This window comes from Pezoporus flaviventris, unplaced genomic scaffold (genome assembly GCF_033815535.1).
Source record: "Pezoporus flaviventris isolate CSIRO_AGI_PZ_B2104156 unplaced genomic scaffold, CSIRO_AGI_Pfla_v1 ptg000116l, whole genome shotgun sequence".
Lineage (NCBI taxonomy): Eukaryota > Metazoa > Chordata > Aves > Psittaciformes > Psittacidae > Pezoporus > Pezoporus flaviventris.
In genome coordinates this window covers 289749-312481 of record NW_026892664.1, presented here as the reverse complement: position 1 = coordinate 312481, position 22733 = coordinate 289749, and the positions used below count along the sequence as shown (strand labels likewise).

Here is a 22733-nt window from a genome sequence, read left to right as displayed (position 1 = left end):
TGTTTCCACCCCTGGGGCAGTCGGTTCCAAGTGAACTGGACACCCCTCCAAGTAAAAGCAAACTGTGGCCTGCACTCTGCTGCCAAAGGAATGGAGAAAAATGCATTGGCAATATCAATCGTGGCATACCACTTGGCTGCCTTGGACTCTAGTTCATACTGAAGTTCTAGCATGTCCGGTACGGCAGCACTCAATGGTGGTGTGACTTCATTCAGGCCACGATAGTCTACTGTTAGTCTCCATTCTCCATTAGACTTTCGCACTGGCCATATGGGGCTATTGAAGGGTGAGCGGGTCCTGCTGATCACCCCCTGACTCTCCAGTCTACGGATCAGCTGATGGATGGGAATCAGGGAGTCTCGGTTGGTGCGATATTGCCGCCGGTGCACTGTTGTGGTCGCAATTGGCACTTGTTGTTCTTCAACTTTCAGCAACCCCACAGCAGAGGGATCTTCTGAGAGACCAGGCAAGGTGGACAGCTGCTCAATTTCCTCAGTCTCCAAAGCAGCAATACCAAAAGCCCACCGGTACCCTTTTGTGTCTTTGAAGTACCCTCTCTTGAGGTAGTCTATGCCGAGGATGCATGGAGCCTCTGGACCAGTCACAATAGGGTGCTTTTGCCACTCCCTCCCAGTCAGGCTGATTTCAGCCTCCAGCACAGTCAACTCTTGGGATCCTCCTGTTACTCCAGAAATATAGATGGGTTCCACCCCTTGACAGCTTGATGGCATCAGGGTACACTGTGCACCGGTATCTACTAGAGCCTTATACTTGTGTGGGACTGATGTGCCAGGCCATCTGATCCACACAGTCCAATAAATCACACAGTCCAATAAATCCGATTGTCCCCTACCTCCACCTGGCTGGAGGCAGGGCCCCTCTAATGGTCGTCACAGCGTTGGACACTTAAGTCGTGTTGAAAGGGATTATTCTTCCTTATCACAGGAGCTGGAGTAAAATCAGCTCTTCCACTCCATCTGGGAAACTGCTCACCAGAGACTGAAGCCGTAGCTCTCATGGGACGATCAGTCTTGGCCCTTGCTCCCCTCTTCAGTTCACTCACCCGTTCCTCCAAAGCTGAAGTAGGTTTTCCATCCCACTTTGTCATGTCTTCTCCGTGATCCAGCAGGTAAAACCATAGGGTACCCCGTGGCGTATACCTTCTATATCTCCTCTCTCTAACAATAGGACGTCTTTTGTTAATAGCTGAGACGTGTGTTGGTACACGTGAGGAGCTGGATAAATCAGATACATCGTCCCTCAATTTGTCGAGGTCCTGGGACAGTTTTTTCACAGCTGAGATGATGGAAGGAGTGAGATTGTCTTCGAGCTCTCGGAGTTTATGAACCATTTCATCCACTGTTAGTGGTACTATGTCATTCCAGGTCACTGTTGCCAATGAATGGGCATATGATGACGGTGCATTCCGTGTAAGTTTTCGCCACATGGGTCGTGTACATTCAACTTCATCTGGATCTATAGGTGTATCCCCGTTATTCAGCTTGATGTGATAGATCATCTCTACGATGGCCAATTCCCTCAGAGACTGGATGCCTTTGTCTATAGTAGTCCACTTGGCTGAACGACTCGTAACATCATCCTTGTACGGAAACCTTTCTTTCACAGCTGCCAAGAGCCTCCTCCAAAGGCTGAGGGACTTTTTCTCTCTTGCAATTGCTTTGTCAATTCCCCCTTCTCTAGCAAGTGATCCCAGCTGCTTGACTTCTGTACCTTCTAGTTCGTGACCATCGGCCCATTGTCCCAGCATCGGAGTAACCAGGTGATGATGTGCTCCCCTGGTTGACTGGTAAAATCTTTTCGCATATTCCGCAGCTCGGTTGAGGTCTGAGGTCGAGAAGTTACCTCTTCTTCTTCTTCTTCGTCATGTGATGATGACTCCTGATCAGATTCTGGACCGGGTGGTGAATTCATTGGTTCTCCATCTCGCTTCACCCTTTTTGCCTCCTTTTTGCTTGTTCTCTTGCGTACAGGGGCAACTGATATTGGTACGAATTGGTCCTCTGGTTTGGCTGCAGTGATTATCACTGTGGTTTGAGTAGCGACTGTACTTGTTGCTGGGGGTGGTGTAGCTACCGTGCTTGGAGCTGGGGTAACCGCGCTGTCTGTTGCAGTTGAAGTTTGAGCAGCTGCTGTACTTGCCACTGGGGTAGCTGCGCAGTTCATTGCAGCCAAAGTTTGAGTAGCGACTGTCGCTTTGCCCTCAAATCCGCCGACATTCTTTTCCTTTTGAAGGTGCTGGATAGTGTTGAACAAGGCCCTGTAAGCATAGGCCAAGCCCCAGCACGTTGCCGTGATTTGTCCATCTCTGGTATGGCCAGAATGACCACACACCTCATTTAAGTGTTTTACTAATTCTTCTGGATTTTGCAGTTGTTCGGTAGTGAAATTCCAAAATACTGGAGGGGCCCACTGACCTAGATACTTGCCCATACTATCCCACACACCCTGCCGCTCATGGCTGTCCAGCCTCTGGGAAAATCTCTCGGTCCTCCTACATCGTCGTTTGACCCCAGACAAGACCCAAACCTGAATCTGCTTAACTCTTGAAATCAGTAGTGGGCAAAACACACTCTGTATGCGTGTTAGCATGGTGATTCCCATCACCATCAGCAAACAAGTCTCAACAGCATTTAAAGGCCATTCAAAAAATTCAAAACTCTCAAATGTAAATGGTCTGGGGGGACGACTAGGAGGGTAAAAGGATGTCTCCTTCACAGGTTGAGCACCTGAGGAGGAGAAAAAAGATGTGTAATTGCTAAGCACCTCCATCATATACCTCCCAAAGTATAAAGGTGGTGACCACACTGGGAACATAAGCCAGATCAGTTTCATGATCAATGATTCTATTGTATTACAAGTCATTACCATAAAGTACAATGGGATAAAAACCTTAGCCCAAGCCCCACACTTGAAAAACACTAATACAGCCAATACCGGATGGAGGTAAGATATGATATACTGAAACTGTGAGATCAAGAGGAAAAACCTTGAGAGCCAATAAATCAGCATTGTGACGAGTGACTATCAATCCAGTCAGATCTGTTCTTATCTCAACCCCTTGTGCCCCACGTTGGGCGCCAAAAGAACTGTCGTGGTTTAAACCCAGTCAGGTAACTTGTTCACTCACTCCCAGTGAGTGGTGCCGAGCTGACAACAATCGAGGTCCGTGTCCGTCTCCCCCCCCCCCCCCGCACCGGGGCTCTCCCCTTCCCCGCTCCCGGAGGAACGGGGAGGAGGATCGAGAGAGTGCAACTCTTACGGGTTGAGACAAGAACAGTCCAGCAACAAATCACCACCGCTACTATCAGCTAAAACAATGATAAGGGAAAATAACAAGAGAAGAGAATACGATACCACCGGCCAAGAAAGCGAGTTCCACCCAGAAGCCCCTGTCCTTCCGGGTAACTCCCAGTTACCCCCCACCCCGGGCATGACGTGCTGTGGTATGGAATACCTCCCCGGCTAGCCCGGGTCAGGCGCCCCGTCTCTGCTTCCTCACAGCCTCCCCTCCTCCCTGGCAGAGCATGAGCCTCACAGAGTCCTTGGTCAGGGTAAACATCACTTAGCAACAACCGAAAACATCGGCTTCACCAACACTGTTCTCAAACTAGAAGTCAAAACACAGCACTGCACCAGTTAACACAAAGGAAAAAACATGACTGCTACTGCTGAACCCAGGACAGCAGTGAATGGAGGAAGCTGGTGACCAGGAGGGTGTTTCCTTGTTGCTGTTATTGAGCAGGACTCATTGCAGCACTGAGGTCTCTGTGAAGGTGTATTGAGGTGATTACTCTGTAATTTCTCTCTCATTTATAAGGTATCTGACACTGATTTGGCATGTAACACCTGCCTAGATGAAGGTGGGTGAGATGAAGCCCAACCTCATTCATCACCAATGGTCAATGTGCACAAACAGCTCCTCCGGACACCTTGATTCATCCTGTTCATCACATTGCTCTGTTCAGTCACTACAGAGACAGCATGGACTACCCTTGGCATGGGTTTCCAGGTTGCCAAGGTTCAGAGGTGAACTCAAAAGAAGAGCCAGAAACTCTCTTCTTCTGGAGTGTCTCTGAAATCCAGTGCCTACCGGGATGGGTGAGAATGGAATAGACCCAAAGGACCACAGGACATCATAGAATCAGTTAATAACTCAATCACACAAGTCTCCACTGTACTTTCTCATGATAAGGCTTGTGGCACTCTTAAATAAAGCTTTCCCACCCAAAACTTGGTTCCTACAAGTGAAATTTCAGGTCAAGCTGAAGGTGTTTGGTCCTTTGAAATCTCACAGTGCTGGTGCTAATTTACCTGGAAGCCTTTGGGCAATTTGAGCCTTGTCTTTGCTGTTCTTTTGCAGACGGTGTGCAAATGTAAAGAACTTAATCACAAGTTGGGTCAATATCGATTGTTTCAGCAGTGATTGAATCATCAGTGTTGGATTTCCCAGCTCTTAAAGCTGAAGGGCTCTCTGTCAAAGAAGCAAACCCAGGTAAAAAATACAAGTAAACAACTTTAAAGTTGGGATAAACCATGTTCGTGCTAAAGTAACTCTTTCAGCAAGTGGGTATTTCCTCCCAACCATAAGAACCAGGCACCTTTATGTGTAATTCACTCTGTTGTAACTCCAGTCTCTAAAGCAAATCGCATGAATCAGAGCCCAGAAATGCCTGTTTGTGTCCCAGCAATGGAAATCTGTGTTCATGCTTGTATTTATATGAATATCTAGGATTATGAGATGAAACCTGGCATCCAGAGTAGTTTGGGCTGGAAGGGAGCTTAAAGCTCATCGAGCTCCAACCCCTGCCACGGGCAGGGACCCCTTCCACTGGAGCAGCTTGCTTCAAGCCCCTGTGTCCAACCTGGCCTTGAACACTGCCAGGGATGGGGCAGCCACAGCTTCTCTGGGCACCCTGTGCCAGTGCCTCAGCACCCTCAAAGGGAAGAGCTTGTGCCTAAGAGCTCATCTCAGTCTCCCCTCTGGCAGGTTCAAGCCGTTCCCCTTGGCCTGTCCCTACAGCCCTTGATCCAAAGCCCCTCTCCAAGGAGAAGGATCCATGCAGGAAGACCAGCTTTATTTCAATTTGGTTTGGTTTAGTTTAGTTTTCAGTTTAGTTTTTATTTATTTTACTATTTCATATTATTTTATTTTAATTTCTTATTCTAGTCTATTCTTTAATTTAGGTAAGTTAATTTATTTTAATATACATTTTTGTTTGCTTTTTATGTTTAGTTTTGAAGTTTTAATTTATTTTTATAATTTTTAATTCTTATTAATCTTATTTTTTTAGTTCATTTTTTAATTTAACTTTATTTTTTATTTTATTTTCATATTCCTCTGTCATCCTTCTATGCACCCCCCCCATGCACACACATATATGTATGACAGAGTAATATAATAATAATTGCACTTCTCCCAAAGGAAGTTCTGCAAAACACCTCTCAGCCAAAGCACCTCGGAGGTCTCAGTGGATTAGAGATAAGGGTTATAAAGCAGTTACACCAGCAGGGGGGACAGACAGAGCATATAAGTGAACTCGTCATCTGTCGTAACTTAATGTGAAGCAAGGAAGAAGAACCAAGCTGTCACTGGTAAGGACAGGGGGACATCAGGATTTGTTTTATCGCTGGAGTTAGAAGGTAGTTTATAATTTTAAGGGGCTATATAGTATCATAGAATCCCGGAATTGCTTGTGTTGGAAGGGTGCTTAAAGCTCATCCAGTTCTAACCCCTGCCAAGAGCAGGGACACCTTCCACTGGAGCAGCTTGCTCCAAGCCCCTGTGTCCAACCTGGCCCTGAACACTGCCAGGGATGGGGCAGCCACAGCTTCTCTGGGCACCCTGTGCCAGTGTCTCCTTGTGCAATACAATACATAATTCCTTGCAGGAAGCAGGAGGGCAGGAGAATGGTTTCATCCTTTAGAGATGAGGTCTGTAGAGAGGAATTTGATTGTTTTGGGTTGTATCTTTATTAGACATACCATAAGGAGCTGTTTATTTCATGGCAGAGCAAGAGAACAACAGAAGAAGGAAGATCACAGAGCACGTGGATTTTGTGAAGGGTGTTGTACCAGTTATAATGGTTTGGTTATTTTTTAATAGTAGCAAATAGCAGCTAAAATACCAGTTATAATAAATACTTTATCACTGCAGTGCTGGGGATGCCACCCTCATTAATTCTGTCATGCTGCAGGTTGTACATAGAGCTAAACCCCATGTGCTTCTTCCATAGGGATAAATGGTTTATCTGATTTTCCTTTCTGAATATAAGCCAGGCTCTTTGATACCAGTTTTACAGTGACTGCTGATAGGAAAGCTGTGCTCATTGCACTGCAGAGATTTGCTGACAGTGACGCACACCCCATGAGCAGCACAGTGCTTTCCATGATCTTAGGCTAATATTGATCTGCTATTCCCAGCAGTTTTCCTCTCTCTTTTCTTGGTCTCTTCCAAGTGTTTATGTTACAGTGGTTCCTTGTGGACCCCTGTGGAGGCTGCTCCATATCCCTCCCTGATGCTGTGATTAAAAGGCAGGATGCCATGGTGTATTTTCATAGAACTCTTAAATATGGATTTTAGAAAGAGGAGGTGTAGGAAAAGTTGATAAAAAGGAAAAGATTTGTTGTGCCATTTTTTGGTTTTAATGGTTTTCTCCCTCATGATGGCACTTCACCATTTCTATATACCCAATAGAAGAATAACCCTGAAATAGCAAAACAGATGAAAAGTTACTGAAGAATAAATGGGGTTTTCCTGTTTTATCTCTGCAGTGTGCAAGCAAAATCACCTTTAAGGAAAACCTCTACGGGGAAGGCTCCCTAAGATGCCAAATGTTCTATTCTACTTCAAAGGTTGGATTTGATGATCTGAAAGGTCTTTTCCAACCCAGTTGATTCTATGATTCTAAGTCCTAGAATTACAGAATCACAGACTGGTTTGGGTTGGAAAGCACCTGAAGTTCAGCTAGTTCCAACCTCTCAGGCTTGGGCAGGGACATCTCACACTAGACCGTGTCACCTCTAAAAAGACATGGTCTAGTGTGAAATTTTCATTATTGATGTCACTAATTCATTACAGGAAGCACTGAACCCCTTCTTTTACACTTTCTTTGTCAGAACTTGGGAGGGTTACCCTGGAATGTGATATTTACCATGAGTATACATCAGGGAGATGTATATTAGAATGAATGGAATAGGGAACACTTGGTAGAGTGACTGCTACCAGAATAAAACATTCATTGCTTTGCTAACTGTTTTTTGATGGATGTTGATGCAAATGAAGCAGATCTCTGATAAGGAGAGGGTTTGCCATCCAGACCTTGGGGATCGATGGGCTTTTTAGGTGCTGAGTGTCTTCATTAACTGTTTATTATGGCACTGTGAATACATCTTGCAGTGCTTTAGGAGAAGATGGCTGAGAAAAATCAAAGCAAGCAAGTGACGGAGCTGACTCTTGTGGGACTGACGGACAACCCCCAACTACAAGCACCTTTGTTCATCCTCTTCCTCCTCATTTACTTCATCACGCTGGTGGGGAACCTGGGCATGGTTGTGCTCATCAGGAGCAGCGCTCAGCTGCAGTCCCCCATGTACTTTTTCCTTAGCAACTTATCTCTCCTCGATGCTTGCTACTCATCAGTGGTGGCACTGAGGACGTTAATGAACTTTCTGATGGAGAAGCAAACAATCTCTGTCATCGGCTGCGCAACCCAGCTTTACTTCTTCATAGCCTTTGGCATCACCGAGTGCTTCCTCCTGGCTGCGATGGCGTACGACCGCTACATGGCCATCTGCAAGCCCTTGCTGTACTTGTCCATCATGTCCCACCAGCTCTGCATGCTGCTGGTGGCCAGTTCCTATGTGCTTGGCCTGCTGCATTCCTGGGTGCACACAGAGTTCGCCTTCAGCCTGCCTTTATGCCAGCCAGCCAAGGTCAAACACTTCTACTGTGACCTCATGCCTGTTCTAGCTCTCTCCTGCTCCGACACACGTGTCAATAGGTGTCTGATATTTGTCCTTGGTGGGCTGGTGGAGATGGTGACCATCTTGGCCATCCTGGTCTCCTATGCCTTCATCCTCGCTGCTGTCTCAAGGATCAGCTCTGCTCGGGGCCGGTACAAAGCCTTCTCCACGTGCACCTCTCACCTGGCTGGAGTCACCATCTTCCACGGGTCCATCCTCGCCCTGAACTTCCGACCAGGGTCTGGCAGCAGCCTGAGCACGGATAAGGTCTTTGCTGTGTTCTACTCGCTGGTGGTGCCCATGCTGAACCCCCTGATCTACAGCCTCAGGAACAGGGAAGTGAAGAATGCCCTGAGGGACTTTGTCAGGTGGAAGTAGCTTTGGCACGATGTTTAGCTGCTGGTTTTGTGACAAAGGTCTCCAGAGCTTCAGTTGACACCAAGGACTTTTGTTTCGCCACCCTATTCCTTCACCTTAAAGATCTGGTTTGGAACCATTTCCAAGTCTGTCTTTCTTCCTATGACTGGCTTGTGCACAACACCACAATCTAATTTATCTGCTCTATTTTATTGCCTTTATTTCCCCCCTCTCTTTTTTTGTCTTATCAGATGGGCACTGAACATTAGTTCTGGGCTCCTTGATAGCCCTGTGAAAATGCTCTTCCATGGCCATCAGCATCTCCCAGTTGATGGCTTAAAACCTGCCTTACAACCTCTTCTCATTTTCAGGGTCTTTCTCCCCTATCATTAAAGGGCAACGAATTTTTTTCTGTACAAGTGCAGGAAATGAACTCAAAATAATGAATGAAGTACATTTATTTTAAGAGAAAAACTGGCATTAACCTCACCTAATTAGGCACTGCTCTGAGATCTCTATCTTCTCTATTATCTATGGATAAAGCTAGATATGGTATCTAAAGATGAGATTTGTTAACTAATTGTTAGGTAGATAAGGCTGTTGAATAATATCGTCTTTTATGCTCATTTCAATGTAGTCCAGGTTTTGAATCATCTCCAGAGAATCCAATATTCTCCTCCAAAATATTCAGGCTGGTCTAACAGCACCTGCAGAACAGGGTAAAGAGGCCCATGTCCAGCTCTTCCTGCCAAAAGGTGATTTCTTTTTGAGGTATCAGAAGTACTTAATGAGAGGACCTCTGTCATGTGTTTGATGTGAGAAGTTTGTGTCTACAGCCAGGGCTTTCTGCTTTTTGTAGATCCCTTCTCTGCAAAGATTGAAGCAGAATCATGCAATGAAGCTCTCAGTATAAAATGTATTTCCAGACCCTCAAGCCTGTTTCTTATATTGCTGGAATTCACAATTGTGCCTCCCCTGCACGTTAGACTGAGGTTCCTATTGCCAGTTCACTGAGTCGGATCCACCACACACAGGACTATGGCATTCAAGACTTCCCTTGGAAAGGTAGCACCAAGTGTGGGTAAACCTTTGACCATTCCAGTTGTCTCTGCTTTGGAAACTTTCTTAAACCCAAGAGGAAATAAGGACACCAGAGTGGGGTAATTCATCAGACAGGGATGAGCCCTCCACATGACACTGCTCATCTAGATTCCTGTTTCCACAAAAGCTCAGATCAGATAATATTTTGAGGTCCAGCCTGGGCTTTCTGTGGCTCTATGATTCTATATGTATAGTCTAAGCCAAAATATCCAACAAAATGGAAGAAAACAAGGTGTGTTGAAGGTTTTGAAGAAAGCTGTCCGATATAAAAGGTCTCTGTCCTGCCAACACGTTCCCCCACATGTAAGACGTGTTCTCTTAATAATGTTGTTTTTCAGTGCACATAAGCAGTGTGTTCATTATAAACATACTTTCCAAATATAAGTTAATTCCTACTCACATCAGCAAAAGAACTTTTCCCCCATCAGTGTGTTTTGGCTTCTTTGAGACCCGGATAGCTCTCAATTACCATTGATTCTGTGTTCAGGATTGTCTTTCATCAACAGAAACTTCCCACAGGCTTAATTCTTATGTGAAATCCACTGTTTGGTGCTTCCCAGTGCTCTTGAGCATGAGCTGGGCATGGATATGGGATGTGGGTGCCGATCTCAAGCTGGAATTCCATTTCTCTCACCATTTAGGTAAAAGGTCATGTCAAATGAGTATAAAATACCCCTCAAAATGAATGGGAGGAGACCTGATGTGCCCAAATTTTCCTTTACACTGGGTGGTCTCAGCACAGTTCATCATCCTGTGTTATGAATGATACTGTCTACAATTTTTTCCTTTATGTATAATCTATTGTAAAGCTGCAGCCTGGGGAGGGATTTGCCCTGATATTCAAAAGTGCAACTTGAGAGCTTGATTCCCACCAACTTCTTCTCTTTGAAAGGCACAAACAAATGCTACGAATCTTTTGAAACCTTTTCTCCGACTCTTTTTCAGCAAGGAAATGTAAAACTACACTTGCTCTTCCCTCCCACCCCAGCAGCTTTAATAAAGAGCTCACAGGTAAGAGTGAGGAATTTTATTGGAGCAGAGAACAAGGTCAACAATCTTGTAAGAAAAATAGATAATTACGAGTGACAAAAGTTATAAATGAATAAAGCTGATTGGTGTTTCCTGTGAGGAAAAGGAGCCTGGGATAATTGAGGGTAATTTCTCCCTACAGACTGGTGCCTACAAACTGAATTGAAGTTTGAGGTTCCTTCTCCTCTTGATATCCTTCCAAGGAGCATGTGATGGCTGGGTCTCTTTCTCATTACATACTGTCATTGACTTCTGTGCAGGATCTGTGGAAGAACATAAATAAAGTCATGTGGATTAGTGAAAATCTCATTGTTTTAGTGCATCGCAGTCTTCCTCAGTTAAGATGAACTGTTCATGTCCTGGATGACAGAGCTCTTTTGTGTAGCCAGTGGTTGAAGAACCTCCTTGTGCACTTGACCAGAGCCGCCTTCACGTCCTTGTTCCTCAGGCTGCAGATGAATGGGTTGAGCATGGGGGTGATCATGGTGTAGAAGATGGAGGCCACCTTATCCAGGCTCCTGTGGCTAGATAGCGGTTGTAGGTACATGAAAAACATTGTACCATAGAATAAGTCAACAACCATCTAATGGGATGCGCAGGTGTGGAAGGCTCTGGCCCTGTTCTGTGCTGAGCACATCCTTTATGTGTAATCCTTTGATGAAGACCTGCTGAGCTGGTGACTCTGGGCTTCCACTGTATTCAAGGATGAGAAATGGGCATTTTGAGGCAATGATCAATTATCCCAGGGTGAAGTAACAGGCCTTTATCCCCCTGAGCAGCCTCAGCTGCGGCTCCATCCCCACCCTCTGCCCATTTGTCCCCCTTCTCTATTTAATCTCAGCCCAGGGAGGTTGAACTTCATAAGAGGAGTTCCAGTTCCCAGTTTGGCAGGAGGTGTGCACACCTGTGGAATCCTTTGATGAAGACCTAGGTTTGCTCATAGACTTCCCTAGAAATTGCTGGACCTGACCGTGGTTCAGGGCCTGATTTGATCTGACTTGGCCTGCTCTCGTACCTATCTTGTCATCACCAACTTGCCTGATGATTTGGAGTCTTGGCTGAACTTGGCCCAGGTCTCTGTTCCTGCCCTGCTTCTCTTGCTCAGGTACTGTGGGGTGGTCCCTGCACCCCATGGTGTTCCCCTTTGGCTCTGTTTCAAGAGATTAAAGAGAGAAACCCCTGTGGTACTGGCCAGGTTTCTGCAAACCATCCTTGGGTGGCATGGTTTAGCGTGAGGTGTCCCTCCCCATGGTAAGGGGGTTGGAACTGGATGATCTTAAGGTCCTTTCCAACCCTGACTATTCTATGATTCTATGAAATTAGAACCTTTCTCTGGCTGCATCCAAAAGCCCAGCCAGGGCTCGCTACTCTGGCACACGCTCTCCATTCAGACCATGTCCCTGCATGGGCAAATTAGGAGATAGTCTTCTCAGTGAGGAAAATAGAGTAATCAACTGAGCATTCCATTCAGTGTTATTCTCTGGTCATTAGTATCTCCTCCACTTCAAAATATATTAGAATTATGGTCTTTAGTAGATAGGCAGCACTTTTATTTGGAAATGTGTTTCAAGTCTTAGTAAAGACTCTTTAATCTTTCCAGCTTCAATGTTTCTTTGCTTTGAAGATGCTGAGGTGCCATCTCTAAGAAATGCTCTTTCTCAGTAACTTCAGGACAGTTTCCGATCTTGTTCTATTCTGTCTCCCAGAAGACAACTCATCTCAAAGGTTGAGGAATTAACAGCTGCAGATTTTTAACTTACGAAATCACTAAGGAAATTTTTCAGCTAAAGCTGAAGGGGAGAGAAAACAAGATTGCCAAAGGTGATGTGCCCAGTGAGGCTGCTGGCATCGTATCCCAACCATCTAAGATAGAAAGTAATAACAGGTAAAGACAGGAGTCTCTGGTAGATGCAGCCAAACATTGACACCCAACACCCTATAGAACTGAACAGAGAAAAAAAAGGAGACTTGGAGGATTTACTTCTCTGAAGCTCTGATTTATAAAGCAAGCCAGGAGGTGAGAAAATCATTTTTTTCTCAAGATAGAGATGATTCTGTGCAGTACAGTCATGCAGATCCATACATTGAGTCCAAGTGGAATTGTCATGGGAAATGTCATGGGAATTCTAAATACAAGTGGCTCTGTCAGCTTCCTTTGATCTCGCTGCCTCCCCAAAGGGCCCGTATGCTTGTGCAAAGGAAACCGAAGGTAGTAGTAAAAAGATTAGAAAGTAAGAAATCACTTTCTTGGGGAAAAATAGAAACAACGACAGTATGAATTTATAAAATGAGCTTAAATACTGGAGTCCAGTGGGAAAATCAGTGGGAAAATCTCCTATACAGTTATATCCAGTGTAGATGCCAGGTATGTTTTCCCCAAGGCTGATCAAAAGCCAGCATATACCCCATAGCCAAACACTGCAGCAGGCTTCCAATAAATCCCTCTTGCTGAAGGATCACTGCTACCACCATCCATTTGGACAGTACCCTCCCAGTCAGCTCTCTTTAGGAAATATCTAAAAGGGTGCTCAGGCATTGGAATAGGCTGCCCGGGGCAGAGCTGGGCTCACCATTCCTACAAGTGTCCTAAACCGTGTAGACAAGGCCCTTAGTACCATGGGTTAGTGGTGGCCTTGGCAGTGCTGGGGAATGGCTGGACTGGATGATCTTAAAGGTCTTTTCCAACCTAAACAATTCTGTGATTCTCTAAGTCTATCTGTGTCACTTTATTTGTAATACCAGTTTTATACGTTTTATTTGTATTCCTCTGTCACACATATATATATTTACACACATAAACACATATTACACATATTGGAGCTGAGGGACAAGGTCAAGAATCTTGCAAAAAAAAAGTGGATATTTATCAGTGACAAAAGTGAGAATTGAATAAAGCTGATGGGTGTTTCCTGTGAGGAAAAAGAAGCCTGGTATAATTCAAGGTAATCTCTTCCTACACGCTGGTGGCTGAGAAGTGAAATGAAGTTTGAGGTTCCTGCTCCTCTTGGTTTCCTTCCAAGGAAGATGCGATGGGGGTTCTAGTTCTCATTAAATACTCTGACTATTGTGCAGGAACTGTGAAAGAGCTACACAGAGTCATGAGGATTAGTGGAAAATCCCATTAGTTTAGGCGTTCTCACTTGATGTAGAGTATTCATGTCCTGCATGATACAAGTCTTGCTTGTTGCCAGTGGTTGAACATCCTCCTCCCACACTTCAGCAGAGCCCCGTTCACCTCCTTGTTCCTCAGGCTGTAGGTGAATGGGTTGAGCATTGGGGTGACCACTGTGTAGAAGACGGAGGCCACCTTATCCAGGCTCCTATGGCTAGAAGAAGGTTGTAGGTACATGAAGAATCCTGTCCCAAAGAATATAGAAACAGCCATCAAATGGGAGGCGCAGGTGTGGAAGGCTCTGGCCCTGCTCTGTGCTGAGCACATCCTCAGCACGGTGCGGATGATAGACATGTAGGAGAGTAAAATGACCACGCTTGTGCCCACTAAGTTGATGGTGACGAAGGCAAAGATGAGCATCTTGCTGCTGTGGGTGTCGGAGCACAGGAGCTTCAGCACAGGAACTTTGTCACAGAAGAAGTGGTCGATGCGGTTGGGACCATGGAAGGAACCTCCAAACACGCACCATGTGTAGACAATGGCACTGAGGAAGGCGAATAGGTAGGATGATACTACCAGCTGCCAGCAGACATGGCTGGAGATGATGGTCACATAAAGCAGGGGCTGGCAGATAGCAACATGGCAATCATAGGCCATCATGGCCAGGAGGTGACACTCAATAGCAGCAAAGAAACCAAAGGTGAGGAACTGCGTCATGCAGCCAGTGAAAGAAATGGTTTTGTCCTCTGATAACAGGTCTGCCAGCATCCTGGGGCAGAAGACTGTGGAATAGCAGATGTCAGTGAAGGCAAAATGGGTGAGGAAGAAGTACATGGGGGTGTGGAGGCTGGGAGACCCGCACCAAGATGATAATGCCAAAGTTCCCCACCAAAGTGACAATGTAAATCAATAGAAACAAGACTAAAAGAGGGGTCTGTGCATATGGGCTGTCTGTAATTCCCAACAGGATGAGTTTAGTCTGCGTGTGATTTCCTCTCATGACCAGGTGTTACCTACCAAGGCAAAAGGAAGAGAAAACATCAAAATCATTGCAAACAGAAATTCACTTTTGGACCACATTTAACTACAATCGATCACCAGTTTAACTGCCATGTTTTGGTGGAATTAATATTTTGTATTGTATTTTTTAAACCCAAATTATATGATTTTGGTTTTCATTTGAGGTATTTGGAAAAGAACAGAGAGTGTGATGAAGCAAAAACAGCCATTTTTGTTCTTCTATGCTGAGAAACATAAACTATGGATTTATTCAAGCACCTGATTTTTCAGGTTTGAGTGAAGAATCAGATCTTTACTCACTTTCAGATTGGAGGCAGTTTGTGTCAGAAGACAGCTTAGAGGAACCTCATAGGAGCACACATAAACCTTGAGCAAGAGAAAGTCACATTCCCATTGAAATGGTAGCTTACACATTAATGACCTCCAGAATTTTCCTTTGGTTTTTAGTTCTAATGCCAGTCTTAAGATTGCATTTATCAAAGTGTTATACATAATTCAAAAAGGATAACATTCACATTGCTAAAGTCATGATTTATACCTTTCTGAGTTCCAGCATGCTGAAGCACCTTCACACCTATGGGCATTATGTTGCTTGACCTAAAAAAGAGTTGATGTTATAAGAGGCTGAATCCAAAGGCTGATTTGTTAGTGACCATATTCTGTTGACAATCTGAAATGCTGCATTTCTTTATAACAGAATAAGATTCTTTTGAATAAATCAGTTCATCTTGCTTTAGCTGCCGATGTAAAAGAAACACAACCTGCATCAGACATTGCTCCCTCTTCTTATAAAGAAAACCCACATTGGTAAGGCTGTTTTCTGACACAGCTTTACCAAAGAGGACGAGAGAACATGAAGAAGCAAACCCACTACCTCACTGCAGGTGAGGCTCTGCTTTGTGTTGGTGTTACCTCCTGTGCCTTCCCTCTGCCACCGAGTGATGGGAGCCAAGGATTTATCCCCAACGCAGCAGAGAACATCTACGTACCGGCATCAGCTCTGTTAAGCACCTGATGTGAAGAGAAGGGAGCTCGTGCCAGACTCCAAGAGCCCAGCTTGTGGTGCTGGGGCTGTAAATACAGTTGCATGTGCTCTCCTGGGAGGAAGCCTCCAGGGCTGCTCATGCTTTCCCAGAGGAAAACAAAGAGAAGGAAAAGCAAAGGGTGTGAAATCACCTCTGAAAGGCATTGTGGTGCTTGGGCATCTGAGAGTCATGAAGGGATGCTTCTGACATACTTGTGTATTATGCCAAGCATTCTATCTCTCTTTGCCAAAAGAATGAGGATGGGTTTAGAGACATTTCAGATCTTGTAGAGGGTCCCTAAATGCGACAGGAACCACAAGTGACTCCTTCTCTGGAGCTGCTGCTGATATCCCTCTGTGAACACTTGAGCCCCAGTGGGATTATCCACATATAGTGCCTGGATGTCCAACACCTGAGCTTGTGCTTTAGGGCTTCCACTGTATTGAAGGATGAGAAACGGGCATTTGAAGCAGTGATGAATTGTCCCAGGGTGAACTAATAGGCCTTTATTCCCCTGAGCAGCCTCAGCTGGGACTTCATCCCTACCCTCCACCCATTTACTCCTCATCTCTATTTAAGCTCAGCCCAGGGAAGTTGGGCTATTTTTGAGTTTTTGTTTTCGTTTTAGCAGGAGTTGTGCACATCTATGGGATCCTTTGATGGTGACCAAAGCTTGCTCATGTATCTTCCTAGCAATTGCTGAACCTGATCGTGATCGGGGGATTGATTTGACCTGTGTTGGCTTGTCCCAGGTCTCTGTTCCTGCCCTCCTGCTCTTGCTCAGATACTGTGGGATGGGTCCTGCACCCCATGGCATTCTCTTTTGGTTCTGTTTAGACAGATTTAGAAGACAAACCCCTGTGGCAGTCTCTGGGCTCCTGCAGACTAGAATCTGTCACCCTCTGCACCCAACAGCCCAGCCAGTGCTCACTGTTCTGCCAGTCCCTCTCCACCCAGATCCTATCCCTACATGGGCAACTTAGGAGATAATCTATTCAGTGAGGGAAAGTAGAGTGAGAAATCGAACATTACATTCAAGTGTTATTTTCTGATCTGATTTCAAAGGCCTCTGTCCTTCCTAACTTTTCAGCATTTAATTGCATTGATTGTGGCTCCTTTGTTGACCACAAGTAGAAGAAACTTTTCCCCCGACCTAAGTCACCATCAACAGGCTTACTTTGTAAGTGACTGTCGTGGTTTAAACCCAGTCAGGTAATTCGTTCGCTCACTTCCCCCCCTTTCTTGCCCTCCCCCTGCTCTCGGAGGGACGGAGAGGAGAATCAAAAGAATGCAACTCCCACGGGTTGAGATAAGAACAGTTTAGTAACTAAGGTATAACACAAATCACTACTGCTACCACCAATGATAATAATGATAAAGGAAATAACAAGGGAACAGAATACAACACCTCACCACCCGCTGACTGATAACTCGCCCCCCAAGCCCGACCAAGCTCCGACCGATACCTCCTCCAACCCTGCAGTCTCCCAGCCCTTCCGGCTAACTCCCAGTAACATCCTGGGCATGACGTGCTGTGGTATGGAATAGCTCTTTGGTCAGTTTGGGTCAGGTGTCCTGTCTCTGCTTCCTCCCAGCTTCCCCTCCTCCCTGGCAGAGCATGAGGCTCACAGCGTCCTTGGCCAAACCAAAACATCTCTATCAGCTCTGTTCCCGAGCCGAAAGTCAAAACACTGCACTGCACCAGCTACCAAGGAGGAGAAACATGACTGCTACTGCTGAACCCAGGACATTATCCACCCCTTATTCCATACCATTCACGTCATGCTCAGATCCCACATTTTCAATATACCATCACTCTTATCTCGGTGCACTCTTATCTTAGTGCATGGACCAGTCCCTATAAAGCTGCTGCGTCCATCTGGTCCATGTCAGGCTCCATCTCTTGTACCAGTCTCCCAGAGCAGGAGAGACTGTGTGCAGTGTTCACACTCGTGAATAACCTGGGCAATAGTGTCCATTGTTAAGTCCACCCCTCGATCATGAGTCCATCTCTGTGTTGCATCTCTGCTCTGATGGCCTGAAGTGCCATGGGCCCACCAGACTTAAAATAATTCACTGTCCCCTTAAGCAGTTTCTGCAGCTTGTTGCTGGGGACTCCATACAGCTGCCTTCCATCTCCGATGCTTCCAAAGCACTGGAGGGGCCCAGTGGACTAGATACTTGCCCATACTGTCCCACACACCCTGCCACTCATGACTCTCCAGCCTTGGGGAAAATCTCTTGGTCCCCCTATATTGTTGTCTAACCCCAGACAAGACCCAAACCTGACTCTGCTTAACTTTTGAGATCAGACAAAATGGTTGTGGGTAGAACACAGCCTGTGTGTGTGCCAACATGCTGATCCCCATCACAATCAGCAGGCAGGTCCCAAGGATACCCAAAGGCCATTCAGAGCCTTCAGAACTCTCAAACGATGCTGCTGTGCTTGTCACTGGGGCTGGTGTGGCTGCTGTGCTTGCCGGCTCTCCCACCACCAGCTTCTCTTTTCCTGAGTCCAGCTCTTCCTCCTCTGCCTTGCTGGGAAATGCTGCGTGGTCTCCTGCATCCTCCTGGGGCTCGGCGGGCGGCTGCCGGGGAATGCTCTCGGCCGTCGCGGGGCTGGGCTCCTCCGCGGGGCTCGGCTCCTCCGCGGGGCTCGGCTCTTCCGCGGGGCTCGGCTCTTCCGCGGGGCTCGGCTCCTCCGCCGCCTTATCCCGCTGCTCGGCAGCCGCTTCCTTCTGCTCCTCGCCCGCCCTGGCCTCCTCCACCGGCAGCCGTCCCCTGGCAGCCTCCGGCCCCGCTCCCGCCGCCGCTTGGTCCCCGGGGCCGCTCTCCCGGGCCGCTTCAGCAGCCGCCGGCTCCCGGGGCCGCTCCCCCTCGGCTCCCCGCAGCCTCACGAAGATGGAGAGTAGGGCGAGGGCCAGGATGGTGAAGAGCAGCCGGACGGCCAGGTACAAGTCCACGGCCACGTCCGTCCCGCCCTGCTGCTGGAGCCCACCCGTATTACAAGCCATTGCCATAAAGCACAGTGAGACAAGAACCTTAGCCCAGGCCCCACACTTGATAAACACTATCACAGCAAATACCGGCTCTATGTAAGTTACAACGGTCTGAAGCTGTGAGATCAAGAAGAACAACTCTGATACCCAATAAATCAGCATTGTGACGAATGACTATTAATCCAGTCAAATCTGTCGTTATCTCAACCCTTCGCGCCCCACGTTGGGCGCCAAAAAGAACTGTCGTGGTTTAAACCCAGTCAGGTAATTCGTTCGCTCACTTCCCCCCCTTTCTTGCCCTCCCCCTGCTCTCGGAGGGACAGAGAGGAGAATCAAAAGAATGCAACTCCCACGGGTTGAGATAAGAACAGTTTAGTAACTAAGGTATAACACAAATCACTACTGCTACCACCAATGATAATAATGATAAAGGAAATAACAAGGGAACAGAATACAACACCTCACCACCCGCTGACCGATAACTCGCCCCCCAAGCCCGACCAAGCTCCGACCGATACCTCCTCCAACCCTGCAGTCTCCCAGCCCTTCCGGCTAACTCCCAGTTACATCCTGGGCATGACATGCTGTGGTATGGAATAGCTCTTTGGTCAGTTTGGGTCAGGTGTCCTGTCTCTGCTTCCTCCCAGCTTCCCCTCCTCCCTGGCAGAGCATGAGGCTCACAGAGTCCTTGGCCAAACCAAAACATCTCTATCAGCTCTGTTCCCGAGCCGAAAGTCAAAACACTGCACTGCACCAGCTACCAAGGAGGAGAAACATGACTGCTACTGCTGAACCCAGGACAGTGACATAGACAATTTAGTTTTCCCTGGTGTGCTTTAGGATGATCTGGTCATGCACATGGCATGTGGTTGCTCATTTCCAGCTTATTTCCATTTACCTCACCATTTAAGTAAATAGGACTTCAGATGAATGTACAACACCCCTTAATATGAATGGGATGAGCCCTTGATGTGCCCAAATTCTCCTTACCACTGGATGGTCTCAGCACAGTTCATCATTCTCAGTTATGAATTCCATTGCTTACAATTTCCTTCTTTGAAGTGAAATCTCTTGTGAAGCTGAAGCCTTGGATGGGATTCCCCCTGATATTCAAAGGTGAATGAGGCCAGGAGCAACCTGATGTTACCATGAAAACCACAGGACATAGTTATTGTTCAGAAAGGACATCTAGGAGGTCACTGTTCTTATGCTGAATGTTGTAACAGGTTAGACATCTTTGTGACAATAATTAGAAGAGATATTTCATCAGCCTGTGTGCATAGAATCACAGAATCATAGAATAGTTAGGGTTGGAAACCACCGTATGATCATCAAGTTCCAACCCGCCTGCCATGGGCAGGGACACCTCACATTAAACCATGTCATCCAAGGCCTCATCCAACCTGGTCTTGAACACTGCCAGGGATGGAGCAATCACAACCTCCCTGGGCACCCTATTCCAGTGCCTTACCACACTAACAGGAAAGAATTTCCTCCTTAGATCCAATCTAAAGCTAAACCTTTATTAGTAATTTAGGCTGTTGTGACTCATGGGTTCTCATTCAGGGGCCAGCAATATACAACCAAGGTTCACGTGTCTTAGAGCCCTGAACTGTAGCCAAAACTGTGACAAACACTTATTCCTTAAGTGTTTGTGTCTGTTACCTTTAAAGACCTGCAGGGAGAGATACAAAGGCAACACATTGGTGCAAGTGAAGAACTTCATCTGATGAAAATAGGCTGGAAGCTCTTGGAGATTCAGGAGAGACATTCTTGTTTGGAATCTAGGAAGATGCCTTCAAGAGATAATCCCCTTGATTTGCTGTGCAGATATCCAGTGTCATCTAATGTGGAAGAGAATTTACAGCTGTAAGAGGTGACCCCCTTCCACAGGTACGTGAGACCATACCATGAAAGGTCCAGGTTAGCCATGCTCTGGTAGAAATCACTGCAGCAACTGGGGAGGCTGCTCAGAATAGTGCCAGGTAAAGATTTGCTCCTCTGTGTTGGTTTTAAAGAGATGAAATATTCTTGCTGGGATGTACTCATAGAATCCCAGCCTGATTTGGGTTGGAAGGGAGTTTAAAGCTCATCCAGCTCCAACCCCTGACACGGGCAGGGACCCCTTCCACTAGAGCAGCTTGCTCCAAGCCCCTGTGTCCAACCTGGCCTTGAACACTGCCAGGGATGGGGCAGCCACAGCTTCTCTGGGCACCCTGTGCCAGCACCTCAGCACCCTCACAGGGAAGAACTTCTGCCTAAGAGCTCATCTCAGTCTCCCCTCGGGCAGGTTAAAGCCATTCTCCTTGGCCTGTCCCTACAGGCCCCTGTCCTCACAAGGACAGATGAACCTAGCCACTGGCCCTGAAATAGTGGCTTGGTTTGTGTCACATCGAATCCTCTCTGCTGCTGTAGCCATTGGTCTCATCAAACTGTAGGTACCAAAATGGGATTGAGTGATACAAATGAATCTGCTCAGAGGTGTTTGGGGAAGCTGGGATGCTCTCACTTCAGAAGGGGCCTCCTCTTTCCTTGGGCTGTGTAAGAGGGCAAGCTTGGAGCAGATGGCCACAGAGCAGTCCATTCCACTGTAGCTAGCTCATGACTCGGAGGTTATGTGTGGGGCTGGTGGTTGGGTGCTATATTGGGGGTGTCCTGAACTCCATCATTCAGATGACCCTCATCATCAGGCTGCCCTTCTGCAGCTCCAATGTCATCAACCACTTCTTCTGTGATGTTCCTCCTCTCCTGGCTCTGTCCTGTGCCAGCACGTACATCAATGAGATGATCCTCTTCTCCTTGGCTGGTGTCATTGAGCTCAGCACCATCTCTGCCATTCTGGTCTCCTACGTCTTCATCTTCTTTGCCATCCTGAGGGTCCGTAATGCTGAGGGCAGGCAAAAAGCCTTTTCCACCTGTATGTCCCACCTGATTGTGGTGACCATGTTGTATGGAACAACCATCTTCATGTATTTACGCTCTAGCTCTAGTTACTCCCTGAACACTGACAAAGTGGTCTCTGTTTTCTACACGGTGGTGATCCCCATGCTCAACCCCCTCATCTACAGCTTGAGGAACAAAGAGATGAAGGATGCTCTGAGGAGAACAGCAGAAAGAATCACAGTGAGGCTTTGAAAACCCTGATCCAGGGATTTGGGTAACATGAGGCTTTGTTCCAGAGGCTGTGGAGCCTCCACCCATGGCCATGTTCAAAAGCTGCCTGAATGAGGCCAGGAGCAACCTGATGTGACCATGACCAGTCACTGATGTGACAATGACCAGCAGGACATAGTTACTGTTCAGAAAGGACATCTAGGAGGTCTCTGTTCCTATGACTGGCAAATTATACACATAAACACTTATGTATGTGTGTATATATATCACAACACAATATTAAATGCATCCTAACCTATATATTTATATATAACTCAATATATTCTTGTGTTAAATGTGAACACCAACACACAACAATACTAGTTTTCCTTGCCTCAGTTTAGTTGGGGTCTCAGTGATTTATGGGCTGGGTAGAGGAGGCAGCTCCTATGCAAAGCTTTTCCCAGGAAGGATGGAAACCCAAGATCTAAATGGATGAACTGATGGTTTAATGCAGTTATGGAGCAATGGGATATTGTGCATGAGCCAAGTGAATGAAATGCAAATTCTTCATCAGGTCTGTGTTTGGAACCACGCTGCTGAGTTAAATCACAGTCAAATTGGGCTTGCCACCTCTATTCAGGCAGCTGTAGAACTTCACCCTTTCATTTTCCTCATCAAGTTCTGCCTTTCTCAAAGCCTTTAAGAGGAGCTCTAAGGAGTTTTCTAATTTATACCCAGAGTGGTTTGTTAAAAACAAAGGCAAGAATGTTATCAGTAGAGTTTGCCGCAGGAGAGTTGCACTTTGGTTTGAGGCAATGGGGATTAAAGTAACCCAAAGCAAACATGGAAACACACCAACACCCTGAAACAACAGGGAAATCGAAGGTAATGAAGAAAACCAACCAAAAGTCCTTATTTCCTATGCAAGAAGTCATTCCTGGCACAAATTGCAGCTCCCCCATATCTTGGTTGCTATAAAATCGCAATGCCACCAGGGAAAACAGTCACCAC

The 22733-nt window shown here is 46.5% G+C and overlaps 1 protein-coding gene and 1 pseudogene across 1 annotated transcript; one reads left to right on the top strand and one right to left on the bottom strand.

Moving 5' to 3' along the window:
• The first annotated feature begins 7431 nt into the window (after positions 1-7431).
• Positions 7432-21761, top strand: LOC133282234 (olfactory receptor 5AR1-like). Its single transcript, XM_061478286.1, has 3 exons — positions 7432-7916; positions 10892-10903; positions 21317-21761. Exons 1-3 carry the CDS (start codon positions 7432-7434, stop codon positions 21759-21761), a joined length of 942 nt encoding a protein of 313 aa, XP_061334270.1.
• On the bottom strand, positions 13625-14582 carry LOC133282139 (olfactory receptor 5AP2-like; annotated as a pseudogene).
• Positions 21762-22733: the final 972 nt, after the last annotated feature.

What these genes read in the sequence shown, in the direction of transcription:
- LOC133282234 (XM_061478286.1), top strand. Translation starts at nt 7,432, where the DNA reads ATGGCTGAGAAAAATCAAAGCAAGCAAGTGACGGAGCTGACTCTTGTG.